The 12383-nt window shown below is 42.7% G+C and overlaps 1 protein-coding gene across 1 annotated transcript in view; it reads right to left on the bottom strand.

Annotated features, from left to right (window-relative positions):
- Nucleotides 1-4066: 4066 nt before the first annotated feature.
- SUCLA2 (succinate-CoA ligase ADP-forming subunit beta) overlaps nt 4067-12383 on the bottom strand; it is an 86215-nt gene continuing 77898 nt past the window's right edge. Inside the window, exon 11 of the mRNA XM_010592615.3 lies at nt 4067-4842. Coding sequence (XP_010590917.1) covers nt 4768-4842 — 75 coding nt within the window. The 3' untranslated portion in view covers nt 4067-4767. The remainder of the gene's footprint in view (nt 4843-12383) is intronic.

Consider the following 12383-nt stretch of genomic DNA (forward strand, 5'->3'; position numbering starts at 1 on the left):
ACGAAACCAAAACCTCAGTGTCAGCTGGCTATGCTCACATCAGGACACTCCGGGAAGAATCCATTTCCAAACTCATTGCATTGGCAGAAGCCACTTTCTGGTGGCTGTAGGACTGAGGGCCCATCTCCTTGCTGGCTATCAGCAGAAGGCCACCCTAAGCTAACAGCCAGCAATGGTGCATTGACTCCTCCCCTCAGAATCTCTTGCCTCTGGCTGGAGAATGTTTTCTGCTTTTATAAGGGCTCAGGTGATTAGGTTGAGCCTGCGCAGGTAATGCAGAATATCTCCCTATTTTAAGATCCACGGCTTTAATTACATCTGCAAAGTCCCTTTGCCATGTGATACATGCCCAGGTTCCGGAGTAAGGCATGAACATCTGTGAAAGGGTCGTTACTCTGTCTACCACAAACAAACCAAAACCAAACCTGCTGCCGTCGAGTCGAACCGCCCCACAGAGTTTCCAAGGAGCACCTGGTGGATTCAAACTGCTGACCCTTTGGTTAGCAGCCGTAGCACTTAGCCACTACACCACCAGGGCTTTCCATCACAAACAGGGTAAGATGAAACCAGGAGTCCTCATATACTTGCTTCTTCATGTAGGGAACCTTAGGACTATAATGATGTAATGATAGACAGTGAAGCTGATGGGGAGGCAAAATCAAACTCCCACAGGCTGGATATTAGTGAGGTGGGCCCTTCCAGTCTCACTTTTCCAGAATGGATCGTTATGTAACAGCACAGTCTCCTGCTGACTGAGAATGTTCAGTGATGGAAGGCAAATGGGGACGGCATGCATGGCAGGGCTCCCCACGGCTAAATCAAACTACACACAAAACTGACAGAAATATAAAGACACTAGTGAAGAAACAAAATTTTGTCCATGGTCTTATCTCCTTGTGAGGCAAAGTCATGAATAACAAAATCAAAACCAAACCTGTTGCTGTCGAGTCAATTCCGCCTCACAGGGACCCTATAGGACAGAGAACTGTCCCATAGGGTTTCCAAGAAGAGGCTGGTGGATTTGAAATGCCGGCCTTTTGGTTAGCAGCTGAGCTCTTAACCACTGTGCCAACAGGGCTCCAAGTATAACAAAGGCTCTTAAATTTCTTCAGAGTGGAAAAGGCAGCTGACAGGAGCTAGCTGAAAAGGACGACGACGACTGCCATAGCTTCAATCCAAGAACATTCAGACGGTGGGCAAATCCTGGCAATCAAGGGCACGTGGATTTATTATCTCAAGTCTCTTCTGTACCATCACCGTCTCTCCCTCGTGTCCCAGTTTTCTCATCTTCAAGCTGGACACCAACTTATAAATCAACATTATTATTTTATTCCTTCAGTTCCACCTCTTTATTTTAAATCAAACTTTAGATTCCTTTTTTGTTGTTTTGCTTTTTGCTTTTGTTTGGTTTCTCTCTTCACATACGTAGATTTTAAAAATGTCATCTGCTACCAAGTGCCAGTACTGAGCAGGCTTAAGTGTCTTAGGCTCTGCAACTGTAAAGCTGATGCAATAGTCAAAGTTGTTTATATTCTGTGTAGAAACTGGAGTAGTCTACAGGGATGTACTCAATTTAGAGAATTCAAATGTTAAAGCAGGTAGGGGTATAGGGAAGGAACAAGCAGCCCTGCGTTAAAAATATTCAGGAGTGTGCGTGTTTGGAGGATGAGGTGGGAGGGTGTACAAACATCTATTCTCCATAATAACCTGACTTCTCTCATCATTTCACTGTCATCATCCTTGCCAAGATTAGTTACATTAGTTCAATTTCACTGGATACATTTTAGCCTTTACTTGACTTCTTAGCAGTGTGTGATGTTATTGATCATTTGATCAGTGCGATATTTTTCCTGGCCTCCCCTTGTCCTATATTCTTCTTTTTTTCCTGGTCCACCACTTGAGAAGTAGGGTTGGGACACCAGCCACCAAGGCACTCCTGCTCTCAGTGGTCCAAGCATCAGAGGACTTCTAAGCTCCTAGGCTCTGGTTACCACCTCAGTCCTACCAGTTACCACCCTCTGAGTTATCTTAGCAGCCACTGTTTGCTCTTTCAGCCTCCCATCATGAGTTGTGGTGATTTTAACATACATCCTCACATGCTTTGGTACCGCTTCCTTCAAGAGGTGGAGCCTAATTTCCCTCCCTCTGTGGGCTGGACATAGGGACTCATTTCCAATGAACAGAGTGTGGCAAATGTGACAGTGTGATACCTGGTTTCCTCCTTGCTGCCATGGATCTCTTGCTCTGGTGGAAGCCAGCTGCCATGTCACAAGGACACAGCCTATGGAGAGGACACATGGTGAGGAACTAAGGCCTTTTCCCAACACACATGTGAGTGAGCCATCCAGTCCCATCAAGCCAGAGCTGCCCAGCTAAACTGCTCCCAAATTCCTGACCATAGAAACTGAGATCAATGTTGTTTAACATTGGTACATGGTAGGGTAATTTGTTATGCAACAATAGATATCCAAAACATCAGTATTATCAACTGCTTAGTTATATTCTCTCTGAAATATCAAGCACTGTTTTTAATTCCTGACTTCAAAAAAAAAGTTGCTATCAGGTCAATTCCAACTCCTGGTGACTCCATGTGTGTCAGAGTAGGACTGTGCTCCTTAGGGTTTTCAATGGCCGTGACCTTTTGGAAGTAGATTGCTAGGCCTTTCTTCCAAGGTGTTTCTGGGTAGATCTGAGCTGCCAACCTTTCAGTTAGTAGCCAAGTGCTTAACCATTTGTGCTACCCAGGGACTCCTAATTTCTGACTAGACCCCAATTAATAATACAAACACCAGTCTTCCCTTAGCTAATCATTGCCTGTCATCCTTTGGAAAGAATTTAAAAAAAAAAAAAATTTTTTTAATTAAAAGCTAAAGGCTAGGACTTTTAATTATAACTTTATCAAAATTTTAAATGATTTATAGCTCTGATTTGGTCTTTTAATGTATGGACAGTGTCTTAGTTACCTAGTACTGCTATAACAGAAATACCACAGGTAGATAGCTTCAACAAAGAGAAATTTATTCTCTCACAGTCTAGTAGGCTACAAGTCCAAATTCAGGGCATCAGCTCTGGGGAAGGCTTTCTCTATCGGTCCTTGTCATCAGTCTTCCCCTGGACTAGGAGCTTCTCCACGCAGGAAACCCAAGTCCAAAGGACACGCTCTGCTTCCTGCACTGCTTTCTTGGTGGTATGAGGTCCCCTACTCTCTGCTTGCTTCCCTTTCATCTCTTGTAAGATAAAACGTGGTGCAGGCCACACCCCAGGGAAACTCCCTTTACACTGGATCAGGGGTGTCAGGGTAGGACGATACTCCCTAGGGTTTTCAATGGCCGTGACCTTTCGGGAAGCAGTCAGGGTCTTACAGTCCCACCCTAATCCTCTTTAACATAAAATTACAATCACAAATGGAGGACAACCACACAATACTGGGAATCATGGCCCAGTCAAATTGATATACACATTTTTGGGGGAACATAATTCAATCCCTGACAGACAGGGAAGATAGATAAGAGACAAGGTAAAATAAAACACGGAGCTATGAGATATATATATATTTAGCTGGTTTGAATATATGTTTTATATGTTCTTCTCAGACAGGAAAATGGTTAACTAAATAATTCTAGTAAGAGTGAAAAACAAGTTAAGGAAACTGAGGTACACTGAGATTAAGGAACTTGCCCAAACTCACACAGCTAGAAAATAATGAAGGCAAGATTCAAACCAGGTATTCTATCTCACAATCACTGTTATGCTGCCTCTCATAGTAAACACTGACCACGCTTACGAATAGCAAAATAGGTAGAAGTTTTTTAATTCACCAGTAAGACTACATAGTCCACTGCTTGGCCAATATTACCTTCCAAGTTATCACACAAAGGACAAGGTGTTTTATTTAGAGCATGTATTCCAGTGAAATAACTGTAGGTGGCTTTATAATATGTACTGGTCACGCCCAAGTACACAGTCAGTTCTTCAGAGCTGTTTACTACTATGATGAACACATCCACTTCTATTATGTACACTTCAAAGGACAAAATTAAAAAAAAAAAACCCACATTAATCCAAATCACATTTGGAGATTTTTATTAACTTAAATTGACATTCTTAATTTTGTCTGCCAAGTCCTTAGTAAATATGCCTTTATTTGATACAAACCTACAGGTGCTTCTTAATAATACCACATAATCATGAAGACTTGCAGTTATCAATGTTTTGTAGTGATTAAAACAATGTTGAAGTAATTAACAAGTTACTTCACTGAAATACTTAGAAGAATATTCTGGGGAGTGTTTGAAAACTTTATAAATAGTAATCGATGTAATTAGCTCGTATTTGGTGTTGAAGACAACCACTTCAAATATGAAACATTGTTTTAATACAGTACTAAAGAGGCTAGTTATTAGATATATTTCTAAGACTAAAGAATAAAGCTTTAACTTCGTATTTATTTTATTCATAGGACTTTTATCAATGAAGAACTTTGTATCCAACATTAATACACGGGCATATCGCAGGTGACATTCTGTGGGAGAAGCAGAAAAGAAGGCAACAAAAGAAACTATGTAATGACGTCATACACTCTTTACACAAACAGCTCATTCTGAACAGTGGAATTAAATGCAGACAAAATGTTTTTAAAAGTCTGTATGCCTAAATGGCAATTACAACCTCCACACGCTAGAAAGAAAAGGAACAATATTACAGAACACAGTATTTTCAATGCTTATAGCACATTTAACACCTTCAGCCATCCACTGGGTTGTCAGATCAGAGTGGCAACTGAAATTTCACATCCACCTGGGCTTGCTTGGCTAAGGTCACTATTTCAGAGAGCTTTACAACCTGAAAGGAAAAAAACAAAGCATCTTTATCTCTATTTTCACCAAAATGCAAAATTGGAACAATTGGGAAAATTAAGGCACATTCGCTCTTTTTTCATTTAAAGCATCTGGGCTATTCTGGCATTGTTGTAAATCCGTCAGGTTCTTACAAGCAAATGCCACTCTAAGGATAGTCAGATGTGACAGTCTTCATGGCCCATACTTCAATCCAATGCTTTATTTTATAAATGTGTATGTACACGATAGATACATATGCACACACATACGTACATTGTTGTTAACTGCCTTTGAGTGACTCATAGCAACCCGGCGTGTGCAGAGCAGAACTGCTCCACAGATAAAATGCTTTTAAAAGTTTTCAATGGCTGTGATCTTTCTGAGTACATCCCCAGGCCTGTCTTCCAAGCACCTATGGGTGGGTTTGATCAGCCAACCTTTTGGCTAGTAGTATAGAGCACTATTTTTTACTTTCTGTCAGTAAATTAACAACTGTCATCCTGTATTTTAATGCCCTCTCTATAACCTGGCTCAGAATATCCACCTGATACCATACAAAATACCATACGAACTAGACATATCTGAAACAAAACAATAAATTCAGCTTCTCTCCTCCCCCAACAGAGTAGTTAAGAGAAGGCTTTGGGGTTAAGCACCTTGGCTACAAATCCTATCCCTGATGCTTATAACATGTGATTCTGAGTAAGTTAACTTATCTAGCCTTGGTCTACTCATCTATAAAATGGGAATTATATTCCAAACTCATATTAAATGAGGTAATACTAAGTGTGGATTTTAACCGAGTCATGGAAAACATCGCCTTGAGGCAGGAGGACACAGCCATCCTCAGGCTGTTAAATTTGTTCAGTCACAGGAGGTGGTTCAAGATGGCAGCACAGTCAGATGCCTCACTGATCCCTCTTACAACAAAGACCCAAGAAAACTAGTGCCTAAGACACAGATGACAACTTCGGAATCCTTTTCAAAGGCAAGGCTGAACAATCAGACCAAGTACCAAATGGAAGGAGAGACTATACAAAAACAGCAGACAAGGAAAATTACGGATCGTTGGCACCCTGCCAGCCGAACCTGCACAGCATGGCCATATTGAGACAAAGCAAGTGACGCTCATAACTGAAGCCCCATCACCTGGCGCAGCCAAGCAGGAAAGACCTTGCACCCATGTCAGAAGACAGGCAAGGGTGCTCACTGCCCTGCGAAAGTTAAGTGCACTCATCCACAGCACCTCCCAAAACCCCCATGCTAGAGACCCATGGTCCTGCGGCGCCTCTTTATCCCCCACCCCAGCATGCAACTGCAGTCCAGCGGCACCCACTACCACCCTGCTCATTGAGCGAGGGACCCACAGAGTGGCAAGCTGGCCCCTTCACTCAGCCACTCATGCCAGGAGCCTGCAGACTGGTGACACCTGCCTCTCTGCCCGGCCACCAGTGCTAGGGGTCCATGGAATGGTGGCACCCACTTCACCTTCTCCACCTAGCCACCCATACCAGGGGCCCATTAACCAGTGGCATACCCTCTCCCACCCACTCAACCATGCCGGAAGCCTGCGATCTGGGGGTGCCTACTTCTCTGCCCAGTCACCCAAGCTGGGAGCCAGTGTACAGGCAGTGCCCCCTCTTCTGCCTACCAACTTGCACCAGGAGCCTATGGTCTAGTGAAGCCCACACCTAAGCCCAACCCCCCAGACTGCAACCCGTGCCACAGCAGTGCCTACTTCTCTCCCTGGCTGCTGGTACCCCAGGTACCAGCAACACCCCCTCTTCTACCCAACTAACTGCGCCAGGAGCCTAAGGACCAGCGACACCCAGGCCTATACCAAGCCATCCACATTGGGTGCACGGTGACTGGCAGCGCCCACTGCTCTGCCCAGCCACTGGCATCAGCAGTCCACAAAACAGAGGTGCCTGCTCCTACACTCAGCCACCTGTGCTAGGGGTCTGCAGACCAGCAGCGCCTCCTACTCCCTCCAGCTGCCTGTGCCAGGGGCCCAAGGGTCAGTGGCACACCCTCCCCCGTGTTGAGCAGACAGGGTCACACCCTGCTACCAGGCACTGGTGGACTGGCGACATCCCTCCTGCCTCGCCCCCTGCGCCTACTCAACCTGCAGCCAGGGGCTTGTGCCTGCTCCAACCACCCCTGCACAGCCCTGCTCACCTGGGACCATTGGTAACAGTTTCCATACCACCCACCTGGTGACCAACCACCCAGATGCCCTTCCCAACCACCTGGCACCAGCAGTGCACAAACACAGCATCCAAACCAGCTACCAGTGAGAACACTCCCTGTACTCTCATCCAGGTGACCAGCAAGATAAGACTCATCACCTCACCAATGCCAGCTACATCCTCAGCTGTCCCACAACACCAGCAAACAGAGATTCATGCTCAAATACCCAGCTGCTGCCCGACCACCCGAAACTAATGGTGTGATCACTGTGGCCAGACCAGCAGCCAGAGTAGCACACATGCACTGCTTACTTGATATACCAAAACAAAACAAAAAATCAGGATGCAGCAAACATACGATAAATAAGTAAATATATTAATACCTTAATGCCTCAGAGACAAAAGACAGTGTCAAATCACATAAAGAAGCAGGACAAGATGGCTCCAGCAAATGACCAAAATAAAGAACCAGAAAACCTTCCAGAGGAAAACATGGTAATGAAACTACCCCAAAAGGAATTCAAAAGTGTAAACATACAGGATTCTCCAAAAGATCAAGAAAGGAATCAAAGAAAACACAGACAAAACCAAGGAAAGCACAGATAAAATCAAAGAAAACACAAAGCAATAAAAGAATTCAGGAAAACAACGCAAGAATAAAACAAGGAGATAAAGACAATTAGAAACCATACAAAAACACCGACTATAAATCCAAAAGATTAACAACAAAATATCACAAACAGACAACTTAATAGAAGGAGGTAGGAGCAAAACTGAATCAATGGAATACAGAATCTGCAAAACAGAAGACAAATCCCTTGACACCAATTTGGTTTGAGGAAAAATCAGAAAAAAGATGAAGAAAAATGAAGAAAGCCCAAGAATTGTGTGGAACAATATCAAGAGGAAAAAATATATATATGATCAGAATTCCAGAACGGGAGGAGGCAAAAAAAAAAAAAAAAAAAAAAACAGAATTGTTGAAAATTTGCTGGCAGAAAATGTCCCTAGTACTATGAACTCAGTGTTGTCGAGTCAATTCTGACTCCTTGATGAGAAGAAATACATCTGAGACACTGAACGAACACCATACAGGAAAACAAACCCCAAAAGGAAGTCACCAAGACATAACTGGCCAAAACCAAAGACAAGAAAGAATTCTGAGAGCAGCTCAGGAAAAACAAAAAGTCACCTACAACAGGAACCAGTGAGACTAAGCTCTGATTACTTGGCAGAAACAATGCAGGCAAGAAGGCAATAGGATGACATATATAAAACCATGAAAGAAAAAAACTGTCAACCAAGAACTATATATTCAGCAAAACTGTCTCTCAAACATGATGGCAAAATTAGGACATTTCCAGATAAACAGAACTTAAGGAATTTGTAAAAATCAGACCAACCTTACAAGAAATAGTAAAGGGAATCCTTCAGAGAATCAATAAATCAGACAACAATCTGAGATTAGGACATAGGACACCATTAGCCAGATACCAGCCCAAATAAGAATTCCCAAAAATAAAACAAAGCTAAAAGACTGACAATAGGGAACCAGAGATTTCAATCTGTAAATGACAACAATGTCAAAACAAAAAAGGAGAATAAATGGTCCAGTTAGAAAACTTTCATATGGAGAGGAAGTCAAGGCAGTATCAAGAAATAAAAGGCTGCTTTAAACTTAGGAAGATAAAGGTAAATTTCAAGGTAACCACAAAGAAAGTTAACAAACCCATTAATCAAAATAAAAAAGAAGAAAAGCATAAGGACTCAGTAAACACAAAATCAACAGCAATGAAAGAAATGAAAAGAAAATCCACAAACAAAATTAACTCTGCACAGAAAATTAGGTGGAACAAAGAAACTGTCAACACCACAAGAAAGCACAACAAAATGACAACAGTAAAATCATACCTACTGATAATCTCATTGAATGTAAATGGCTTAAATGCACCAGTAAAGGAACTGGGTAGAAGAAGAAAGGCAGTGTCAATATTAATCTCTCATAAAATAGACTTTAAGGCAAAATCCACCATAAATGATAAGGAAGGACATTATATAATGATTAAAGGGTCAACACACCAGAAGGTCATAACCAAAATAAATATATATGCACCCAATGACTGGGCTCCAAGATACATAAAACAAACTCAACAAGCATTGAAAAGAGAAATAAACAGTTTCCCAATAACAGTAGGAGGCTTCAACACATCATTTTCAGTGAACAACAGAAAGCTTTAACTAACCAACTCGACGTCATAGACACATACAGACCACTCCACCAAACAGCAGCAAAATATACACTCCTTTACAATGCACACGGATCATTCTCCAGAACAGACCACAGTTTAGGCCACAAAGCAAGCCTCAATAAAACCGCAAACATCAGAATAATACAAAGCATTTTCTCTGATCACGACAGTATAAAAGCAGAAATCAACAACAGAAAGAGCAAGGAAAAAAAAATCATGGAAACTGAGTAACACCTTGCTTAAAAACCACTGGGTAATAGAAGAAATCAAGATGGAATCAAAAAATTCTTAGAATCAAGGTAAAATGAAAACACAACATACCAAAACCTTTGGACACAGCAAAAGCAGTGCTCAGAAGTCAATTTATAGACATAAACAAACACACCAAAAAAAGAAAGGCTGAAATCCAAGCGTTAGCCCAGAACTGGAAAAAACAGAAAATAGCAAAAGAAGTCCATGGGTGTCAGAAAAGGAAATAATAAAGATTAGAACAGAAATAAATGAAACAAAAAAAAACAGAAAGAATCAAGACCAGAAGTTGGTTTTTTGAAAGGATCAATAAAATCAACCAACAAGTAGCCAAATTAGCAAAAGAAAACCAGAAAAAAAAAAGCAAAAAACCCAAATAAAAAGTGAGATGGAGGACATTACAATAGAACCCACTGAAATTAAAAGGATCATAACAGAATACTACGAAAAATTATACTCCAGCATAGTTGAGAACCTAGAAGAAATGAACAGATTCCTAAAAACACACCACCTACCTAAACTAACACAAACTGAGGCAGAAAAACTGAACAGACCCATAACAAAAGAAGAGAGTAAGAGGAGGGAAAAAAAAAAAAAAAACTCCCAACAAAAAGCCCTGGCCCAGACAACTTCACTGGAGAATTCTATCAAACATTTAGAGGAGAGCTCACACCAATACTACTTAAACTATTTCAGAGCACAGGAAAGGAATACACCTGAATTCATTCCATGAACCCAGCATAACTCTAATACCGAAGCCAGGCAAAGACACCACAAGAAAATTACAGACCAATGTCCCTCATGAATATAGACAAAAAGATTCTCAACAAAATCCTAACCAATAGATTTCAACAGCATATCAAAAAAAATAATACATCGGAGGAGGAGGGGCCAAGATGGCTGACTAGGTAGACGCTACCGCAGATCCCTCTTGCAACAAAGACTCAGAAAAACAAGTGAATCGATCACATACATGACAATCTATGAACCTGACCATCAAACACAGAACTAAGGAGTTGACCTGAGTGACAGGGGAGCGAAAAAGCCACACGGTGAAGCAGCGACTGCTTCTGGAACTGGCGTCCCCTGCCACAGCCTTGAGCCCTCGCAGTTCCCTGGTGTCAGAGTGGTAGGGCTGATTGTGGCTTACTGAGATGGGGCAAGCACAGGATGCAGCCCTATCCCCTAACCCCCTGGAGTAACCTTGGCAGAGACTCAGCTAGCGCAAGCAGGCTGCACACTGACACGGCCTACAGGAGAATGAGAACCCACGGGGAAGCAGCAACTGTTTTCGGAGCCTGGAGCCAGCATCCCAGTCAAAAAACCTTGACGCTGGGCTTTAAACTAAGTGCAGAGGGACAGATCACGGCTTCCTAAGACGGCACAAGCATGGGACGCAGCCCTAACCCCCTGGAGTAACCTCGGCCAAAAACCCAGCCAGCCCATGCAGGCTGCACACTGATGCGGCTGACAGGAGAAGGAGAAATCGTGGGGAAGCAAAAACTGGTTTTGAAGCCTGGAGCGTAGCATCCCAGCCAGAAAACCTTGGTGCTGGGCTTTGCACAAGGAGCGGAGGAGCTGATCACAGCTTCCTGAGATAGCACAAGCACAGGACGGGGCAATCTCAACCCAGCCAGCACACACAGGCTACATGCCCCTCTGGAATCTCAGATAAAACAGTCTTCACCAAAAAAGATAAGTAACTTTGTCTATACTGCCTCGCTAATCTATCTATCTGATCCCTGCCCCAGGTGGCTTCATTAACATTGAAATTTCCTGGACCAGGCAGTAAAGTGCTCTGCAGGGTTTTTTTTTTTTTCTTCTTCTTCTTTTTCTAACCCATTCTCCTGACCTGAGAGAAGCAGCAATTAACAATCCGGAGACAAATAACCTTCCCTGACTTCCCTAAACTGGAATAATAACACACAACCAACTCCAGCCAAGCAAAAGACATCCACAGTCTCTGGCTTCCATCCCTAAAGGGAACCAGGTGGCTATTATAATGTAAAGGCAATTCTGATAGAGCTCTCAATGTAATTGTTTTAGCAAAGCAGTGGAAAGACAAGCTTTGGAGGTCTGATACCTCTCTACCTATTTAACAGAGCCCTCATTGATCCACAGCAGGGAACGGAGGGCTGAAGCTCCACCCACACCATCTAGCCACCTGCTAAAGGGGTCTGAGGATAGTGACACCTACCAATCTTTAGAGGTACAAGCATTGGGTGCCTCAGGTACAGCAGCAGAGTCCACCCACCAAAGTACTCTGGGAATAGAGACACTCCCACCTCACTGGCACGGGGAGGAAGGCTGTCAGCATCCTGCCCTCCTCGGAGTGTGACACCCTGCCGCTACTAGAATCTGGTGCATACAACCATCACCACTACTCCTCTAAGTGAATAGGTGACAGCCTACACCACACACTAGGTGACCCACAATCAGCACACCTAAGCTGATTCTATTCAAGAATAGTGAATGGACTCATAGGCTCATATATCTGGTAACAGCTCAAACCAGCTGGAATTATGACATAAGTGATTCAAAGGCTACAACAATCAAGATAGTGCAATCCAGTAGCCCATCTGGGTATACTGAAACAAAACAAAAGAAGAAGTTAAGACTCAGTGAGCAAATATAAATCATTATAATATCTTATAGACGGCTCAGAGACAGCAGTCGAAATCACATCACATAAAGAAGCAGACCATGATTGCTTCTACAAATCCCCAAATTAAAAAATCAAAATCTTTCCCAAATAAAGATACGATCCTGGAATTGCCAGATGTAGAACATAAAAAACCTAATATATAGAATGCTTCAAGACATCAGGGAAGACCTCAGAAAGGAAATAAGGCAATCTT

The sequence above is a fragment of the Loxodonta africana genome, chromosome 17 (genome assembly GCF_030014295.1).
Source record: "Loxodonta africana isolate mLoxAfr1 chromosome 17, mLoxAfr1.hap2, whole genome shotgun sequence".
Lineage (NCBI taxonomy): Eukaryota > Metazoa > Chordata > Mammalia > Proboscidea > Elephantidae > Loxodonta > Loxodonta africana.